General features: G+C 40.1%; 2 protein-coding genes across 13 annotated transcripts in view; both read right to left on the bottom strand.

Moving 5' to 3' along the window:
* The window catches only part of Pkn (serine/threonine-protein kinase N), a 251712-nt gene that overhangs the window by 48637 nt on the left and 181382 nt on the right, over positions 1-21693 (bottom strand). The window lies entirely within an intron of this gene.
* Positions 1178-16617, bottom strand: LOC138702870 (uncharacterized). 4 transcript variants are annotated; one of them, XM_069830235.1, is made up of 3 exons: positions 16566-16617; positions 3623-4500; positions 1178-3456 (listed from the first exon to the last, which is right to left on the bottom strand). In XM_069830235.1, the coding sequence occupies exons 2-3, from the start codon at positions 4412-4414 to the stop codon at positions 2200-2202; spliced, it is 2049 nt and encodes a 682-aa protein (XP_069686336.1). In that variant the 5' UTR covers positions 4415-4500; positions 16566-16617; the 3' UTR covers positions 1178-2199. The 4 variants fall into 4 exon arrangements, with proteins under 4 accessions (XP_069686336.1, XP_069686334.1, XP_069686335.1 ...); XM_069830233.1 differs by having other exon boundaries at positions 3623-4593; positions 16269-16611; XM_069830234.1 differs by having other exon boundaries at positions 3623-4580; positions 16269-16611.

Here is a 21693-nt window from a genome sequence, read left to right as displayed (position 1 = left end):
AATAGTGTATATTGAGCATATTACATTTACAAGTTAAAGAGCTATTCATTGCTGAGATAAAAAGTATCGAATTTTATAAATTTTTCAGTACTCAAAGCTGTATGTCCCTCCTTAATGACACCTTGAGAAAGTAAAAATACTAACACAACATATTTTTTAGTAACTTATGTGACGACTATGTATCAATTATTAGGTCATTTAGCGTCAACGGAATTGGTGATGGCGATATGAGGCCGAAGTCTCGCCGTAGATTACCAGACATTCACATTATGGTTGGGGAAAACCTCGGAAAAAAACCCCAACCAGGTAATCAGCCCAAGGGAATCGAACCCATGTCCGAGCGCAGCTCAAGATCAGTGAGCAAGCTGACTGAGATAACAAAAATCTTAATATTAAATCCAATTTGTTGTGTTACATATCCAAACTTCAATTATTTCTCGCCTTATACTTTGTAATAAATAGAATATTCCAACTCGATGCAATGACGTTCAAATTTGTATAAAAATGGAGAACAAAATACACCAATTAAACAAGCAAAAAAAAAAAAAAACTACATAGACTAGTTAGGTGTCTCACTCTTCTACGACATAATAAATAAAAACAAATAAATAGTAAATAAATCAAATACCGGTAAGTAAATAAATGAACAAATAAATATGTCACAGACGTTCTTCCAGGTGATGAGCTATTAATAGCTGATTCAATAATAAAAGGTTTCGTGTACAATAGACGCATCACTATTACAGCTTTTCCTGTAAGTAAAAAAATGCAAATGGAAATAGTATATTACGATACAAGGTCGGGAAGTGCTTTTTACGAAAACGAGGAAATGTTTGAAAAACGAGCAGAGCGAGTTTTTCATTTTCCGAGATTTTGTAATGCACTTCACAAACGTGCATTGTACAACATTTTTTGCATGATCATATTTTTGCAATTGCAAATACAATATATTTAGCATTGAAAATTTAGAGCAATATTATTCCAAAGCCTTCGCAAAACTGCATTGTAATGGTAACTAAGTAACAAGTGCACTGTAATGGGTCTATTTCAATATAATTTTATGTTATGAAGAACAAGTTTCTGTGTGGGAATTCTAACTTTCAAGGCCTAATAGCTGTAAATACAGCAAAAAATACGATCGTGCAAAAATGCATATTGTTTTATATCTGGAACAATAGGTGCGAAAACAATTTTATTTTGTATAAATATTAACAAACATTTACATTACTGCTGCCCACCGCGGAAACGCAAGTTTACACATAAATTTCTTTCTTTCATACAAAAGGTCTACGATTTTAACATCTGATGTGCAAGCCACTGTAGATTAAAGCAAGCGTAAGTCCACATAAGAGAAATTCAGAGCTACACTTAAGCCGAGAAGAGAATGGCTCTGATAGCCCTCGTCAAGGCGCAGAAAACAGCGCCCTGCAATTTGACCTGCATATGCAACGCGAGGTTTAGTTTGCACAACACCTTAGCATTGTCCCAATGCTGTGAAACGGAAGCACGTGCTTCGTTCACTTCACTGAAGAACACAAAACAAGCCTATGGTTATTTGTTAAGGACTGTAACATAAGCATTGTTGTTGTTGTTTAGTCAACTGTCCAAAGAAAGGTCTGAATCTCAGAAGTGACACCAACAAGGCATTACTCACGAGGCAACTAGGCCAGGAGATAATGGAGTAGGATGCCGTACAGCTTATAGACCCTGCGTTTGTGTAAGTATATTTTGTGCATAAGACTAGATAGTGATGTTTTCGACAGTCACGCGTGGTGTTTGATGGTTATTGTGATGACAACACTGCGTAGAACTGTCAGAGCCGTTATCCTGGTGATCCTAGTATACACAACATGTAATGTTTCCTCAAAGCTGAGCAGGTATTAACAGATGCTTTCGCGCACACTGAATGTTGCCACACTAGAAATTAATTTTGTGTTGAAAATGCTGCTAGAAGCATTTCTAAAGTACCGTGCAGTCTGGTGGTGTAAATAGTTTCTGCTCGTGTATCAGTCAAAAAAAGTACGATGGAACGTTGAGTACATGCATCACTTAGTGATGAAAGTCTCACTTCTGCTATGACGCAATCTACATATGGTGAGATGCATACTGAAGATTGTGCGTAGGCCCTACATCTTCAATGAAGAATTTCGGTGCTAGTTCGATAATAATTAGTGATCAACATTTCGGGGTGAACGGAGACTAGCCGTCGTCTTCCTCTCCGCTGTCGATGTGTCGTCTGACAGACTTCTCATTGTCGGTAGAGGCGATGCTGCTGCTATCTATGTCAGACTCGTGCGCCCCGTGCCAACTCCCTCTCACGCCCCCTACCGGCATGTCTCCCACAGAACGTGTACGTGTGCGATAGCCGTTCTCCTCGTAGAACTTGCGGCAGTGCTCGCACGCACACTCCTTGTTCTTGGAGGGTCCCACGTGATGTCCTGGCTTCCGAAATGCCCCTACTATAGTTCCGAACTTCTCCGCCTTGGACAACTGGTCTGTGCGCTTGCCAGGGATGTTCGTGAAGGGAGAGGTCACGCTGGTGGCGACCTTGGAGGGCGGGGGAGACGGAGACTTGGAGCCGAAGGGTCCGATCGCCGAGCGGCGCACGAATCTGTGCGGTCCTGAGTCGCTCAGACTTCCTGTGTCGTGGGGCGGAGGCCTCAAGGATGCTGCCTCGTTGCTGCTCTTCCCCGATGCGACCCTCTTGACGGTATCCTCCCTCTTGAGCGTCTTCCCGGGAGTCTCTCCCGTGCAGAAGCTCCAGGCATCGCCGGTCTCGTCGTCCGAATCTTCGGTGGTCTCTGTCTTCCACAGCGGCAGGGCGTCTTTGCCCAGATGCTTCTCTAGGAACTCCTTGAACTTTTGCTGCTGCAGCATGTGGCGGCGCTCGGTTTCTGGGGAGCGCCACGACTTGGAGTCGTCGCCCCAAGCGCGCTCCTTCTCTCGGATGCGCAGGCGGTCCGCGGCGTCGGCGTACTCAAAGCTGTCGCTCTGGGCCAGACTGGCGCCGCTGCACGTGTCCTTCCAGGACGACACGCTGGACGTGGACCACGCCGCGGTGCTGCTCTGCGAGGGGTAGTGCGAGCTCAGGCCGTCGTCGCTGTCGCAGCCGCGGGCCGCCTGCTGCTCTTGCGCGGCCCGCGGCGCCTCGTGCTTGAAGCTCTCGCTGCGTCGCGACGCCTGCTGCTGGCGCCGCAGGTAGCCGGCGGGCAGCCGGTCCCTGCCCACGCGCGAGTGCACCACCTTCAGCTTCTCCGACTCGAATACCGTCTGAGGCGACGACGCGTCGTCCGAGTCGTCACTGGAGGCGCTGGCGTCGGCGTCTTCTGAGCCCGTGCAGTATACGTCGATGTGCACCGTGCGTGGCTTGCGTTGGCCTTCCGCGTCCCCGGACTTGCGTAGCATGGGAGAGCGGCCCCGCAGGCGCGCCGGCGAGCGGGACAGGCGCTTGGCGGGCTGGAACAGAAGCGGTCGTGTTCATTCTGCCTCGTGCCGGGACCCGTTCAAATTTGTGATCGGAACAAGACGGAAGCGGCGATCTACCTCGGCGAGCAAAATCCTTTGAGAGGTACAATTCCAACTTCCGTCCTGTTCCAACTGCAGGCCACACAGCAGCACTCACCTTGGGCTCGGGGTCGGGCTGCAGCAGCTGCAGGTCGGAGTCCGTCTTCCTGCGGGCGCTCCCGTACGGCCGAGGCGTCGTCTTGCCGGCCGGGGGGTCCGACGTCTGCGATGCGGCGTCACGGCTGGGCGGCGGCGGCGCCTCGCGGGGCGCGCGCTCGGGCACGCGCGTGCAGAAGTGCGTCGTGAACGTGTTAGCGCCCGACGCTCGCCTCATTGCCGAGGGGCTCCGCCCGCCGCCGCACACTTCGCAAGACTCGGGCTGGGGGGCGAAGTCCGAGCTCCTTGGACGCGTCTGTTTGTGGTAGCACGTGCCTTCGCCGTCGGCCCGCATGGATGCGCTGGCCACACCGGAGGTCTCGCCCCCCGACAGCACGATGCTGCACGTGCTCTTGCAGCGCCGGCTGTAGGGCTGCGCCGGTTTGCGCGTGGGAAGGCTGGCGTACGACCCGGGGGACACGTGTTCGCTGCTGTAGCCGGAGTCCAGGCGGGGCGGCGCCGCGGCGGCGGGGGGGTCTCTGGGCGGGGGGCGAGTCGTGAACAGGATGTTGCCGCGTTGGAAGCCGTAGCACGGCCTGGCAGGAATGTTGGGCGCGGGAGTGGGCGGGGGCGGCGGCGGGGGCGACGTGGGGTGTCCGCCCCACGAGTACTCCATGTGGACGCCGCCCGGGTCGGCTGGCGCGGGGGTCGGGGCGGGGGTGGGCGCCTCCGTCGGATGGTGGTGCGAGATCGTGAGCTGCGCGTGCACCGACCATTCTTGCGACATGACGGGTCTGCCGTACATGGTCACCATCTCATCACACGCTACATGGCGCCACTCGCAGTCAAGTCACACGACAGCGCGCCTCGCACATCCTCGGATCCGTCCGGCTCCGCTACCTGTTTGATCAGGCACTGCGTCAAACTTGTTGCTCCTGCCTGCGAGCCAACTGGCGCTTCTCCGGTTCGTTCTTTCTCAACTAGGAAATTCCTCTTTAAATATCGATGGCGAAAAAATAATATTGTCAATAATGCATTAAGTCAGCGGTTCCTAAATTGTGGTTTGCAAACCCCTGAGGCTCCGTGAGCAATTTAAAAGGGGCTCGGGGACCCGAGATACATATTATAATGTGAATTTAATGTTCATCGACACTTGAGAGTATCTACAATTGGATCAATCTTTTCCAAGATTAGCAGCATTATTAATCATCTCTTTAATCTAATACTAAGTCTAGAAAATTACTTCTTCATTGTTCTATAGCCTATACACTTTTAACACTTATAATATAATCACTGATTATCTTTGTAACATCTTTACTGTGTTAATATGAGGAATTTAACTGCCTGACTAGTTTCGAAGGGATATTCTTCATTGTCTGAAGCCTAGTGAAGGTCCCACACTATCTTCTGGTTGCCTGTTGTGGTGGGGTGTGTTCATGATTGTGTAGAACACTCAACTCAATTTCAAAACACACACCCTATTCGACATAATCATGGAGGGGTAAGGCCTGATCTCCCTTCCCTTAGCCATCACATTCATTCAACGTTAAGCGGTTTGGGCATTCTCTCCTCCTACCTTTCCCGTTGCTGCGTACTGCGGGCTGCATTTTATGACAATCTTTGCCGACTACGGATGTAGAGGGTACAGAAATTGAGGAACTATGTACAGACCTACTTCAAGCTATGCATGCAATTTGCAAAATCACATTATTTTAAAAATAATTTATCTGTTTATTTTTCTCGGCAAAGCTATAGGTTGACTAAAATAAAGCCATTAGATTTTGTTCTGATGTATCATGTGCAAAAATCATATTTTCTCAGCATTCATATTAGTAGTGAATACCTAGATAGGGAGATAGACAGACATATAGATAGATAGATAGACAAACAGACAGATAGCTAGGCAGACAGACAGGTGGAGACAGACAGACAGACAGATAGATAGATAGACAGACAGACAGACAGACAGACAGATAGATAGATAGATAGATAGATAGATAGATAGATAGATAGATAGATAGATAGATAGATAGATAGATAGATAGATAGATAGATAGATAGATAGATAGATATATAGATAGATTTTTATTTTATTGGGTTATTTTACGACGCTGTATCAACATCTAGGTTATTTAGCGTCTGAATGATATGAAGGTGATAATGAGTTCGGGTCCAGCACCGCAAGTTACCCAGCATTTGCTCCTATCGGGTTGAGGGAAAACCCAGGAAAAAACCTCAACCAGGTAACTTGCCCCGACCGGGATTCGAACCTGGGCCACCTGGTTTCGCGGCCAGACGCGCTGACCGTTACTCCACAGGTGTGGATAGATAGATAGATAGATAGATAGATAGATAGATAGATAGATAGATAGATAGATAGATAGATAGATAGATAGATAGATAGATAGATAGATAGATAGATAGATAGATAGATATAAGGAAAGCTTTGAAGCCCAGCATTATAGCTACAAGCTCTACTTTGTATACATATATGCGCGTTCAGAACGTCTTTTGTTGCAAATCCTATCTTCCTAATTGATGCTGCAGCCACGGGCCTGGCACAGAGCTAAAATTCCGAGTGTAAATAAAAACATGAGAATATTAATAAGCGTCTACTAAACGAAACAAAACCAGTTTTTAGGCTTGCCAACAGGGTGTTGAAAACACTGGCACAAAACTGAGCTTTGTCTGTTTAATTAGATGGTGTCTCGTTAACATGCACGGCAGCGCGCTCTGCGGCCGGTACAGACAGCGCAGCATCGCCCGCGCGGTACTGCCACACGAACTCTTCCGCATAATACCATTACTACCAAATGTGCGTGCAAATCAATTAATGGGTTTCTGGACTCCGAGAAAAACCTGCTACATAGGATTATACTAGCATTTTGCGAACAAAAAATTCAGAATTTCACGATCGAAAAACGTAGATGTTAATGCAAGTTCAATATTAGTTGTTCGCAATAATGCAGCTACTTTGGTGTGGAAATGTCATTAACTTCTGAACTCTGCAGAGTAGAGATGAGGGATTGTGACCGAATCATTGAACTGAAAAACCTTTGCAAATACTACCTACTATAAATACATAATAGGTGCCATTTAGAACAGTTTCAGACACTGAAATGTAAAAACCAATAAAGAACACTGTTAGAATATTTTGTTAGGCCTATATTGATTATTTAGCCTAAATCTCGCAACACAACATAATGTAGAGGATAGTAAATCTATTTAAACTCATAAGCTTAGGTCTTTAACATCTTTGTAGTATGTCAATTAACCCGTCTACAACTCTAAGTGTATTCTCCAGTACCTAATAAAATTGTTTCATTCGGACGAGGTCACTGAACCGTCGCGCACAAACCTAAAAGGCTCTTTCTGTCAGAATTTAGCTCATTATGCGGCAGGCAATGTGCACAAAGAGTAAGGAGGAATTACGTAAATATTTATTTAAATCCTTAAATTTTAATACAGGACTAATTTTCTCAAATGCCCCTTTATGTTTTTACGTATCGTAAATTTAATATCAATACAAGTGTCGCCATTTACATTATATTTACCAGCCAGATACAGCGCGGACTTAGTGCATACAAAATCTCAATACACAGCCATACACGGCAACTTTGTACGATTTTTAATTGATTATTTTAAGACGCTTTATGAACTGCTATTGTTATCTAGCGTCTGAGTGAGATGAAGGTGATATAGCCAGTGAAAATAAGTCCGGGGTCCAGCGCCGCGTTATACCCAGCATTTGCTCTTAATGGGTGGAGGAAAAACCTCAACCAGGTAACTTGTCCCAACCAGGATTCGAACCCGGGCCTGTTATTTTTACGGTTAGACATGCTAACCGTTAATACACAGTGGTGGACGAACTTTTTATGATAGCCTATTTTATACGATTTTAGAATCTCATAACACGTCACATCAACGTTGCCAAGTCGTGGGGCATGGGTTTGTCAGCTGTAAATGTCCAAGTCCTGTGTGGTATGTCCTCTATTGTTAAACGCAACTGTTGTACAGATTTATCTTGAATTAAATTAAACATGTTGACTGGCCAACATTTTTTTTTCGACTTCAGAAAATCCATAAAAACGTTTACTCTCAAATATAAAGTTTCGTGATTCTACAATCAAGAATCGTAATACGGCACTGAAATCTTACAAGACTGTCATTTTTAAACAGAAGAAAAATATAGACATTTCGAGTACGGTTTTTGGATAAAATGTTGCACGGTACTTCTATACACCAAATCTTCATTATACGCATCGTTTTTGATAAAACCTGTTAGTCAAACCAGAGTTACAAAACCACGTCATGATAAGCTAACGTATTTGACAGATTTAAAGAAAAATATACAGACTTAACTGTATACAACACGACCAGATAGCCTATCTAGTTCCGTCACCCACGAATTATTCTATCAAATACCCATGAAACGCGTGTTTATTTTCATACACGGATGCCAACTTTTCACACGCTGCCAACTCTTCGTCCCAAGTTGTGCACACGTAGTTATGAAGGTGGCTTGGCAAGGTATGCGGACCCTGGTTTGGACAACAATGCACGTTACGAGCATTCGCTGTATTTTAAGAAGATATGCTCAATAACAACGCCTTGTACATGGTGTAGTCCCAGTAACTCTGTTCTGCACTTCGCATGCACATGCTGGTGAGACAAATCTGTCCACTGTTATTTCTGAGTCGCCTGTACTGCTGATGAACGCTGGTCATAGGAGTTAATGGGTGAAGCATTAAACGGACGTCACTGTTGCTAGGAGCAAGGGCCTCCGAAACAAAAGAGAACGGGATAAAATTAGCCACACAAGACGGGCTTGTCCCAGGATGCCCCTGTCCCTACTGGATGCAACCTGCATCGCCATTGCGACAGCACGTATCAGAAGTAAACAAATAAATGAAAGAACGAGTAAGGAACGGGGAACAGCGTGAGAGAGAAAGAGCGAAACACGGAAGAAAGGGGAAGGAAGATTAGACAGATAGAATAGATAGTACGAAGGAAATATAAAAAAGAGATAGCCTATAACTAAAACGAGGCAAATATACACACAGCAGAACGAAGACACCAAAAGAGAAAACAATAAGGGAACGTAAACAAAATTTGGAAGGAGGAAGCAAGAAAATAGATGGAAAAGAAAACAACAGAGATAAGGGAAAAGGACGAAGAAAAAGAAATTATACATAAATAAATACATAAAGCACAACAAAGGCAAACGCAACAAAGCAAGAGAAAGAAAAGGAAACACCAGAACCAACGTAAGAGAGCCACAAAGGGCAGAGATACTAAACAAACTAAGGAACAAGGAGAAAAGAAGAAAGAAATAAAGAAGTATATAAAAAAATGTTAAGAGTAAGAAGGAACAAGAAAAAGAGTGGAAGTACACATAGGCCCTAAAGAAAAGAAAAAAAATTACGTAAGTGAAGGTGTAAAAAGAACATAAATTGCGCAATAGGAAGACAAATAGAAACAAAGAAACAAAGGACGAAAAGCAGAGAAAAAGAAGCGAAAAATGAAGTAGAAATACAATAAAATGAAAGAAATAACAAATGAAGCAAAGAGCGAGAGGAAAATAAAAATGGAATAAAAATAATACATGAAAGTTGGAAGAAAAATAACAAATGAAAGTTGAAAGAACTAAAGAGGAAGCGAAGAGTAGGAGAGAAATGAGGTAAAAGGGAAGAAAATAAATTTAATAACAAATGAAAGTTTAAATAAATAAAAAAGGAAGAGAAGAGTGGGTGAGAAATGAAGTAAAAGGGAAGAAAATAAATAACAAATGAAAGTTGAAAGAAATAAAAAAGAAAGAGTGTGTGAGAAATGAAGTAAAAAGGAAGAAAATAAATAACAAATGAAAGTTGAAAGAAATAAAAAAGAAAGAGAAGAGTGTGTGAGAAATGAAGTAAAAGGGAAGAAAATAAATAACAAATGAATGTTGAAAGAAATAAAGAAATATAGAGTGGGTGGTAAAGGAAGCGAAAGGGGAGAAAATAAATAACAAATGAAAGTTGAAAGAAATAAAGAAATATAGAGTGGGTGGTAAAGGAAGCGAAAGGGAAGAAAATAAATAACAAATGAAAGTTGAAAGAAATAAAAAAGAAAGAGAAGAGTGTGTGAGAAATGAAGTAAAAGGGAAGGAAATAAATAACAAATGAAAGTTGAAAGAAATAAAGAAATATAGAGTGGGTGGTAAATGAAGCGAAAGAGGAGAAAATAAATAACAAATGAAAGTTGAAAGAAATAAAACAGAAAGAGAAGAGTGTGTGAGAAATGAAGTAAAAGGAAGAAAATAAATAACAAATGAAAGTCGAAAGAAATAAAAAAGAAGAGAAGAGTGGGTGAAAAATAAAATAAAAGAGAAGAAAATAAATACCAAATGAAAGTCAAAAGAAATAAAAAAGAAGAGAAGAGTGTGTAAAAAATAAAGCGAAAGAGAAGAAAATAAATAACAAATTAAAGTTCAAAGAAATAAAAAAAGGAAAAGAAGGTAGGGGAAAATGAAGTAAAACAGAAGTCAAGAAAGATAAACGAAAAGGAAAGATGACAAGATTTCAAATTGACATCAATGAGTGCACACGGGTTGTCCTTGGCACGACGCCGGGTCAGTTGGCACGACTATGCGCCTACACATCTGCAACACCCACAGCCAGATTCACATCTCTGCACAGTTTAGAATGTGACGCCCCAGATTGGGTAGCTAGAGACGCAAAATTACCTCAACACGCAGCAGTATCACGTTAAACAGGAAGTACGAGTATCCACTTCGGTCAACCGATCAACCAGTGCGCGCGCGAGGCGATTCTTCGAAGTCACGCAACTTATTAAGCCATGTACGGCACTGGCCAGCACATGGTCGGATACACCTTGTGTTCATAAATGCTTCGATAATAGCGGATGGGTAAGTAAAGTACAGTGCGATTCCCTCGCTAAAGACCCCAAACTTTTGTCCATAAAACTGTCATTTACTTAAAGTTTGTCCTGAAATTTTGTATGCACATATCTTCAACAATGCAAAACAAGATCTCATCCCTCGAAATAGGTTTGGACTCTTCCAGTGATCTTCACTGATTTTTGTTCCGTTGCACTGCGTCTCGATAGTGTTGACTCAAATTCTAGGGATTAACAATGTACACAATCGAAGAGCACATGCTCCTCATTCGTAAATATTGACAAATGGGTTCATTTAAAGGGGTAGTTACAGCATTGGCCTGCAAAACTTTAGTGAAATTGATTTTTTTATACCTCAGCTACTATAAAAGCTAAATTAACAAAACTTTTCACGCTTAAAATACCTACTATATACATTAAACTTTATAAAACACTATCCGCAATACTAAAATGGCTAATAGTTACCTGTAAATGATCAAATTTGCATAATTTTTTACAACCGTAAAGCATTTACATAATAAAATCTACAATTAATTAAACATCTGCATGATTCTTTTACTCAAATGTTTTAAAGTCCCACATCAACAACTTAGTCCAGGATATTTTACCTATTTTTTCAAATTTTTTTTTTCTTAATCCTTACTTCCATTATTAAATTTTCTAAAATTTTTTGTTAAGAAAAAAAAAAAACATTTCCTGAGGGAATAGGTAAATAAAATATATTATGTAAATGCTTTACGGTTATAAAAAATTATGAAAATTTGATATTATTTTTACAGATAATTATTATTAGCTATTTTAATATTTCGAGTAGTGTTTTATAAAGTGTAATGCATGTATATCAAGCATAAAAGTTTTGTTAATTTAGTTTTTATAGTAACTGAAATATATATACAAAAATTCACTTAATTCTTGCAGGCCAATGGTATACCTTTCCCCTTAAAGCAAGTTAAAGGGTAATTCAGATCAAATTTGGTGTGATAGCCTATGTGTACCTTCAAAGTGTTGTACCCAGAAATAATTAGTAAGAAACAATGGAAAGCCTTGTCACACAGCATTCAGGACGCTGGAATCTGTCTGAAGAGACAATACAGGATGTAAAGGAGCGATTACTGGCGTCACCATAAAAATCATTGCGAGAACTTTCCCAAGAAACTAATCTCCCATATTCCATGTGTCAGTAAGCTCGGAGGCGGGGAACTGCGCGCTTACCGTGTGTCATGTGTTCAAGAATTGCAACCGACGGACAATGAAAAACGTGTGCGGTTTTATTTTCGGTTTCAAATTTTAAATTTATCGAAGGGGAAAGTGTACAGAAATGAACCCCGCACAATCGCAGCCCTGAAAGAAATTATACATCAGGAGAATGTAGCCACTTTAAGAAAAGTATTCCAGAATTTCGAGAGAAGTGTAAAGAGTGCTGGATGTGGAAGGGGACCATTTTCAGCATCGGATATGAGCAGAAATTTCTCAAGACAAACTTTAAATAAATGGAAGTTTCATGGACAAATGTTTGGGACCTCTAGCAAGGGAATCACACTGTATATCATTTACCATGGACCGGGGCACCATTAGCTGGTCGCCTTCATAAAACACTTTATGCTCGACCATGCCGAAATGTAGTAATTATACACCTGGTAGCAGCCCTTTAATGGACCTCATTAAAGTACACCTATTCATTAAAGTTCAGGTGTTCCACTAATCAGAAAACACCATTGTAGCAATATGAAAGCGCAAGTACCGATTATTCTCGGATATGCAACCGAAAGACAACTAGCGAAACGTCACGGAGGCTGGAAATCCAATACTGTTGCAGAAGGTTATGTTCTGTTACTATAATAATTAGCGTTAATTGTAAATAATATTCAAATAAATTCTATTTGTCATATCGTTTTTCAATGTCTAAATCAATTTCAAGGTTATATCAAGAAGAATGTTCATTTTACTCTCTAGATTATATAAAGGTCAATGACATTTGTTTCTCGGAAAAAATCAATACTTTCGCGTCTGCGCACATCTCACAATTTACGAGATATTGCACAAGGTCAGTTCCGCTCCCCAGTCAGATAATAACATGAATACTTATGAATAATTTCAAGTTAGAAATATGGTCGAGCATAAAAAGTCGTATGAAACTTGCCTATAATGGTAATTAAGACGCTCGTATGAAAATTATGAAACGAGCGCAAGCGAGTTTCATAAACATACTCGCGTCTTAATTACAACCATTATAGGCTCGTTGCATAATGTACTATTAACTCTCATACAACGTATTGCTGCGAAGTCGGGAATTTGCAAGCCTGGAGAAGCACGTGACTTGACAGTGCGGCTACTAAGCGATGGGAACATTCACCAATGAAGTATTACTCTTCACTACGTAGCCAACCTTCTTCCCTTTCTTACGAGTCTCGATTGGCCGAATCAGGACGAGGGAAGAACTTGGGAGGATCTGACATCTCTAGCAGTTGCATGAGTTGTCTAGAATCCACCACCACGGGCACTCTGATTAATACTTGCTCACCCGAATGTCCACAAATGAAAAATGCTAACAACCTTTCTATTCATCGGATAGAAACTTGTGCCATTGAACAGAATCAACGCCACGGCCTAAAAAGTCGAACACTCAATTTGGATAAATCGCAATAAAGAGAACCCCAGTAGGGTAAGTTATCTCCACTCACATGAAATGTGCATTCGGCATAACACTCACGTATCACTTAGAGTCGTAGAGTGTCTGGTGAAAAGTGAAAGGGGTGGTGGGCGGAACTTATACGTTCTGCTTAATGCGATTTTCCCCTCAATTTTTAGGCGAATTGACTACTGGCTCATTCAAAAATCGATTCTGCATACGTTTCAAACTATACCCCACTTTCACTACCATCAAATGCTATTACTGAAGAAAAGCACGGCTAGTGTGGCGAGCAAGAATAAAATTCAATACAAGTCCCAGTTATTTTCAGGAAACCGAAAACAATTTGTAGGCTACATTAGGATAAAGTGGTGATCACAGTTTTTGTAGAATAAAAGCAGTTTCCTTAAAGCTCTACATGTCAAATAAAAGGAAAGATTGATTAGTTGAGTCAGAATATGCATAAGGAGCGATGTTTACTTACAAATGGCTTTTAAGGAACACGGAGGTTCATTGCCATTCAATCACATAAGTCTGCCATCGGTCTCTATCCTGAGTAACACTAATCCAGTCTCTACTATCATATCCTACCTTCCTCAAATCTATTTTTATATTATTCTCCCATCTACGTCTCGGCCTCTCCGAAGGTCTTTTTCCCTCCGACCTCCCAACTAAAGCTCCTTATGCATTTTTGGATTCACCCATACGTTCTACATGCCCTGCCCATCCCAAACGTCTGGATTTAATGTTCCTAATTGTTTGGTGAAGAATACAATGCGTGCAGTTCTCCGTTGTGTAACTTTCTCCATTCTCCTGTAACTTCGTATTAGCCCCAAATATTTTCCTAAACACCTTATTTTCAAACACCCTTAGCCTCTGTTCCTCTCTCAAAGTAAGAGTTCAAGTTTCTTAACCATACAAAGCAACCGGTAATATAACTGTTTTATAAATTCTAACTTTCAGATTTTCTGACAGCTGACTGGATGACAAAAGCTTCTCAACCGAATAACAACAGGCGTTTCCCATATTTATTCTGCGTTTCATTTCCTCCCGAGTGTAATTTAGGTTTGTTACTGTTGCTCCAAGATATTTTAATTTTTCCACATTTTCAAACAATAATTTTCCAATTTTTACATTTCCATTTCGTATTACGTTATGGTCATGAGACATAATCATACACTTTGTCTTTTCGGGATTTACTTCCAAACCAATCGCTTTACTTGCTTCAAGTAAAATTTCCGTGTTTTCCCTAATAGTTTGTGGATTTTCTCCTAACATATTCACGTCATTCACATAGACTAGAAGCTGATGTAATCTGTAATTTCAAACCCTCAGTGTTATCCTGGACATTCCTTATGGCATATTCTAGAGCGAAGTTAAAAAGTAAAGGTGATAGTGCATCTCCTTGCTTTAGCCCACAGTGAATTGGAAAAACATCAGACAGAAGCTGGTCTATACGGACTCTGCTGTACGTTCCACTGAGACACATTTTAATTAATCGACTAGTTTCTTGGGAATACCAAATTCAATAAGAATATCATATAAAACTTCTCTCTTAACCGAGTCATATGCCTTTTTGATATCTATGAATAACTGATGTACTGTACCCTTATACTCCCATTTTTCTCCAATATCTGTCGAATGCAAAAAATCTGATCAATAGTCGATCTATTACGCGTAAAACCGCACTGATGATTCCCAATAATTTCATCTGTATATGTAGTTAATCTTCTCAAAAGAATATTGGACAAAATTTTGTACGACGTCAACAAAGTTACTACAGTTAGTCTTGTGCCTCTTCTTAAAGATAGGTACAACTATGGACTCTTTCCATTGTTCTGGTACAATTTTTTTCCCCAAATAGCAATTACAAACTTATAAATTTCGTTAGATAATGCGCTTCCACTTTCTTGTATTAATTCTGCTGGAATGTGATCGATAACTGGAGACTTGTACTGAGGAGGGATGTACAATTTAGAAATCTATGTCAGACAATTTGCTATCAACATTGGACCTAGAATTTACAGAAAGAAATATTTTCCATAAAGAACTTTCACCCCTGGTGCACATTTGAAAAAGTAACTCACTTCTTCAATGAAAATAAAATCAAGGCATTCAGTTTCCCATTGCAATAGAGATAATTCAACCTTTTGAGGACTCCATGAACAATAATCAAGATAAATACTCAAAGCAATGTGATGAGGTTAAGCAACACAGGATATGTCAAAGAACACGGAATCTACAAGTCACGTTCCTTAACAGGCTGAGTGCGAAAATGAAGAAAAGTAAGACAAATAATAAAATCTCATTTTACGTCTGTCCAAACTAATTTGTACATCGAGAGTTGTACAATAGATTTCGTACACAACAAAAAGTTTACGATGAAAAATACTTTACTTTCTCTCAAAAAGAGTTTTCAATTCATTCTTCCTGACATTTAATACATTTTATCTCCATCAACTGAATATGACCTCTTATAGAAACATGGCATTTTCTCGACGTAAAATACGTAAGTATTTTTAACACTTATTTCGCTAATTTCTAAAAAATTGCGGTATTGCAGATATTTAAGGTTACGTTGCCAGGATTACAAGCCATAAACACTATTTGCAATTTCCCACTACATAGCCTACTATTATTGCTATGAATGGCATAGAAAAACATGGCGACTATTCCGAGTTACGCCATCATCTAATTCGGAAGTGCTAGGGATACATCTGTTGTGAAAGTTGGTTATCCTGATGTATGGGATTAAAACGAAGGCCATCAGCGTTTGCAGGTTCCTATGGAAACTAGCTTATTCTCAAAACACGTGATTCATTGCTACATATCTGGAAAATAAATGGCTTTAGGGGAAAACAGTTCGAAATCAGAAAATATTTGTTTCTTCACATGCTATAAGAGCCAAAAACTAATGCGTAATTTCTCACAATCATTTGGAACGTGATCATAACCTCCAGACACTCCAAGTCCTTCCACTTAAATCATAGATATGCTACTTATTATGCAATGCGAAAAAAAATCTTCAACGGAGTCGGTTATTTCAAAGAAGAAATATAATAGTCAGAAGGGCGCGTTCACAATTTCACTTATCGAAACAACGAATCTCACTTTACTATCGACTCTTGACATTAACACTTACGTGATTTAAACTAAGCATTTCGACTTCATCTAGCATTGTTAATCCCACCACGCATGTTTTCGTGTGTACAAAGAAACAGCATTAACCAGTTCCGAAAATACAAAAATTTTAATGCGACTGTGTAATAATCACAAGTGGAGACGCGAGATTCGCCATTATTGTTACGTAAGCAATGCTGTCCCCTCTCGAGGGCAGCGACCTCGAACAAGAGAAGGTTGCAGCCGCTGGCAGGCGAGGAGCAACGCTACCGGAGTGACATGGGCTCGTATCCCGGACGCTGCACGCACACACACTCACACACACGAACTTGAAGGCGGCCTCGACACTACTGCGTCCACCGCGCGCCGTGCAGGCACGAAGCCAGTGCTGACGAGGGGCCCTGTGGGTTATTTTGGGGTCCGTCTCTAGCGCGGCTTCAAAAAAACCAACGCGAGTAGGAATCGCTCTCCAATGCAGTTCTACACCCACGCGCACTGCGTGCCAACTCGCGCAAATAATAATAATAATAATAATAATAATAATAATAATAATAAACATTATAGAATCTCATACAAATATACTAAAATTATGGGATAAAGAAAACAAAGCTGACATCGGCACAAAGACTCTCTCAAAAACTGGTAGACGAAAAGAAATAATTTCTAGAGCAGTAATTCTTAAATTGGTCCGCGGACTCCTGGCGTTCCCAAAGATTAATATGCGGAGGTCCGAATGTGAATTTTCAAACTAATTTGATTTGTTATTTAATTATATAAAAAAAATATGACAAAACGTCATGCAATTGTGATTAATTTTTCATGACAGTCGACTGGATAACGCATCATTTCATTGTCAAAAAATTCAGGAAATCAAACCCTCGACTTCTTCAGAACAGGATCAACTTGCGGAAATATGCAACGGTTCCATGAAACTTGCTTCCAAGCAGAATAACATTTCTGGCTATTGGTAGTGCGTGAGAAACATACAGAGTGGGAGGGGTATACGTGCAAATATTTTGATATTTGTTTAAGAAAAATGCAAGCGAAGTAACATCCTATTTACTTTTTCCCTTGCCTTTATAGTTTTTTCCATGAACGTGTCACGTATTTTACGGTATTATGTTTTACGAATAGCAGTACTATGAAACGCCTGTCAGTTTAGACTATACGCACTTCTTTCGATATCATTATTATACTCCAGCATAAACAGTTAAGGGTGAAGTTCAAACTATTTAATTACTTATGGCTTTTGAGGAACCCGAAGGTGCATTGCCGCCCTCACATAACCCCGCCATCGGTCCCTATCCTGAGCAAGATTAATCCAGTCGCCACCATTATATTCCACCTCCCTCAAATCCATAATAAATCATGAATGTAATCCTACGTTCTAATGCAAAAAGGTGATTGTGTTTGGGTACACGATAAATTATTTGATGACCTGTTACACCACATAGACCTTCAAGGCAAGCCTGGACAGTAGACAACCCCCACAAGCTTAGACCTCCGCGTAACTAGTTCGTAAAGAAAACAAATCGCCTGGAAGTATTAACTAACCTAAAAACATGGTATTTTTTCATGTCTAAAAAAAAAAAAACTTCGATGATCCAGAAATTTGTTATATGTTGTTCAATATACTACCCCGATTACTTCCAAAATATTTGCACGTATATCCCTGAATAAATGCTTGTCTGGGTGGCTTATACGGTTAATGTTTAAATATAGTTACACTGCTACAGAAAAGAAGAGGCCTAATACAAATATGTCTTAATAAACTTCTTGATCATCCTTCAGAACTGTTGTAGTCAGAATTAAAATATTTGATATCCATCAAATTTATAACAATGTCTTATTGAATTTCGTATATAAAAACCGAAATATATTTAATAATATATTTAATTTGTATTCACATGAATATAAACCCAACAGCTCAGACAACATATGCTTGACAGAACCTAAATGTATCACAACTTAGCAACTTCGGTCCAAGGCTTTATAACAAGATAATAGCTAAATTCCCAAACATACAATTTGCTAATGCTCCTTATTTAAAAAATCAACTAAAAGTTACTGTTTACAGAGAAAATTTAAAGTTCCAATTATTTTGATATCCGTGTTTTTCTCTTTCATTTTACTTTTTATTCTGTTATTTAATAAAATGTATTAAAATTATGTGGAATGCCCCTGAGCACGAGTATGTAACTTTCTCTTTCTAGGATGCTAGGGTGATTATTATATATAGAAAACAATATGTATCTTTGTTCTAACAATAAAGTATTATTATTATTATTATTATTATTATTATTATTATTATTATTTAAAATGAATTCCTTAATGATTGTTGTTCAAAACATTTTAATTTTCACTATTACTGCTGCAAGGAAAAATCAGCCCTTTACAATGACATAGTAAGATCTAAATTATAATTATTATTTTGTTAAAATATATTGTATAAATTGAAAACTTTCCACACTTCATTTACGATTATAAAGGGAATAAAAACAAAAGTAAAACAAATATTCTCTGGGCAGTTCATTTCCTTTGTTATAAACAAAAAAGTAAAGAGTTTATATCATGTTTCTTTTCCATCTGTACCGTTTCGAAACTCGTAAAATAAAAATAGGTCCACATTTAATAAGACTAATTTATATAGACCTAATATTTATATAACATTTATCTATTATTTACAACACATTACATTTCAAGTAACTTTCGGAATGAATTCCAACAACAAACCAGAGAGAATGAACTTAAATAACTCAATTACGAGTTACCTTATGTATCTGTGCTCTGAGTTTCCGATCATGCGCAGAGTCTTGCATTAGGACTTGGAATATTCCAATGGCCCGATCTTTTTTTTGGGTAACTGTACATGTGGGGATGCATGCGTAATAAGTAATATATGATTTTGCTTATGCCAGGAAGATAAGTAATTTTTACTACTCGAGGACGAGTTTGCGCCCAAACGATAGCAAGGGCTGCAATCATGTAGTCCGAGACTAGCAAATGCTATCCCTAGTCACATATACGTATATCAGATTGGCTATTCCCATGTTACGAAATGGCAGCATAAAAGAGAACAACCACCAAAGCATCCACTGTCGAAAAGGCATTTTTGGTAACGACCGCTAGATGGAAGTACAGCTGCAAGCTATTATTCCATGCAATTCCATTAGGGAATAACGTGACTGTTTTGCAGTCGCTAGATGGCAGCATAGTGAAATTGAAAAAAGTTGTTGTCTTGGAAGTCCATTAGGCTGATCAATCAGTTACATGTCATCAGGGATTCTACGTAACTCACGAATTGCATATAATGTTTTTTTCCACTCTCACATTTTACGTAATAAAACATTTTACATTATTTAATACTAGAACTGTTAGGAGGATGGTTGACTTTTGAGTACTCTTTTGTTTGTTGCTATGCGACTGTTGAGAGAAACATATTTTCACTTACTTTTCTAGGAAATCAATGTGACTTACATCCCGTGGTCAATAGCAACCAACATTATCATGGTAAAATCCATTTACTTACTAAAAACAAGCTAATAACATCATACTTACGGCAGTGGGAGTGGAAAAAATAAATTATAATCGGTAATGTTATTCTCAAGATGACAAAGAAACTGAACTAGCCTACTTCGAAATGCGTAATAAAGCAGTTCTACTCGTATTTCAAACCAAGCTCTGACTGGGGAAGATGGATACTAGTGTGCTGATCACTTGGACGAATTCAAACTTTTCGCATTATATTTAGATACAAGGATTATACGAGTAGAAGCAGTGACTGGTGATCCAGATGGTGATACGCGATGTCCTCGCAAGGTCAGAATCCTGTTCCGAAGCCCGACACTCGGGCAAGAGAGCAGCTGAGAGAGTTGCTAACAAGGGTTAACGAACTTGATTAAATTTAAATTCAGGCTAGAATGTATGCGAAGCGATCGCTCGATCTGAAGCGAGTCGTTCGAGATATCGACTGTGATCACATCACAGAGCAGCTTCCGAAATATGGGTGCGATTCACACCGTGTAACCGACCCTCACTGGGGCCACCGCACTGGATATGGTGGAAACTTGTGTGTTGCGTCAAACATCCTTATTACTGCAGAAGAAGGATTTGGGTCTTCAACTGTGTGTTGAGGGCTGCTTACTCTGTCGCGTCAGTTGGTCTGCATATCTACTTACTGTAATTGTTGTTAGGGGAGCGTTCGAGCCAACTCTATGGCACTTATGGGGATGTAAATCCACCCGCTGATGTTCTTTCACGTTATCTCTTTCTTACGGAGGGGGGGGCAGTAAGCTATGCGTAATATATCGCATGGTTGCAATACTGAAGAACTTCCTTCGCCTTTCCGTGGTAAGAAGAAAAGTTTCAATTATAGTGCTGGGAAATATAACTTCAGTAATTAACTGTACTACAGGTACTTGGGTATTCCATATTCATATTTTACTAACAAAAGAACTTTAAAAAATTAAGTCTAAAACCCACTTAACAATGAAAGGTGATTCATATATGAAGGGTTCAGAACCACAGTGGGCCAAGCGCCATTTATTAAAACCGTAGAAAACAAGTGTTAAAATGAAGTTATTACCATAATTCAATGGAAACATATACTAAGTAATATAAAGTATATACATTAAAACTAAATGATGTGTCAATCTTCATTAAACTATGGTATTCACATAACTTTAATCTTTGCTTTCTCAGTTTTTAATAAATGGCGCTTGGCCCACTAATGCTCTGAATCCTTCACATCTCTAATTGCATGAAACGTTTATGTTGTTCGTGATTGTTTTTTTTTTTAACTTGGTTATTTAACAACGCTGCATCAACTACTAGGTTATTTAGCGTCGATGAAATTGGTGATAACGAGATTATATTTGGTGAAATGAGGCCGACGATTCGCCATAGATTACTTGAAATTTGCCTTACGGTAGGGGAAAACCTCGGAAAAAACCAATCAGGTAATCAGTCCAAGCGGGAATCGAACCCGCGCTCGAGCGCAACTTCTGATCGGCAGGCAAGCGCCTTAGCCGACTGAGCTACGCCGGTGGCTGTGATCGTTATCGTGAGCATGGTTGGGATTGTAAGGATGTTTGGGATTTGAAATAAAAGTTCTTCTCGCGAAGGACTCCGAACTGCGGATTTCAAGAATGTCATATTCGCGGTGGACATTTCTCCTATGATTACTTACGGATTCCTCTGCCATACTCAATCCTTCCTGGTCATCACCTCTACACCACCATCTCGCCAACTTCAAACAGACCTTGCACATGAGCTGCAGGCGCTCGTGGCACGCGCGGTGTACCAAAGGTCACCAGCGTTATAATTCCCCCGTTTGCGGCATTTTCAAAGGTCTCGTGTCATGACCCTCAGGCGACCTACAGTACGCGCTAAATCAGTTCGGCACGCCAACTAGCTGGCTAACACGATCTCGAAATTTCTCGGAATTT

Source organism: Periplaneta americana, chromosome 7, assembly GCF_040183065.1.
Source record: "Periplaneta americana isolate PAMFEO1 chromosome 7, P.americana_PAMFEO1_priV1, whole genome shotgun sequence".
NCBI lineage: Eukaryota > Metazoa > Arthropoda > Insecta > Blattodea > Blattidae > Periplaneta > Periplaneta americana.
The sequence above is the reverse complement of the archived record's forward strand: the minus strand, read 5'-3'. Positions and strand labels throughout refer to the sequence as shown.

Coding starts and splice junctions, on each gene's coding strand:
- LOC138702870 (XM_069830235.1), bottom strand. CDS start 4,414: ATGGTGACCATGTACGGCAGACCCGTCATGTCGCAAGAATGGTCGGTG. Junction 3,457..3,622: donor AGCCCGACCCCGAGCCCAAG/GTGAGTGCTGCT, acceptor CTTCTGTTCCAG/CCCGCCAAGCGCCTGTCCCG.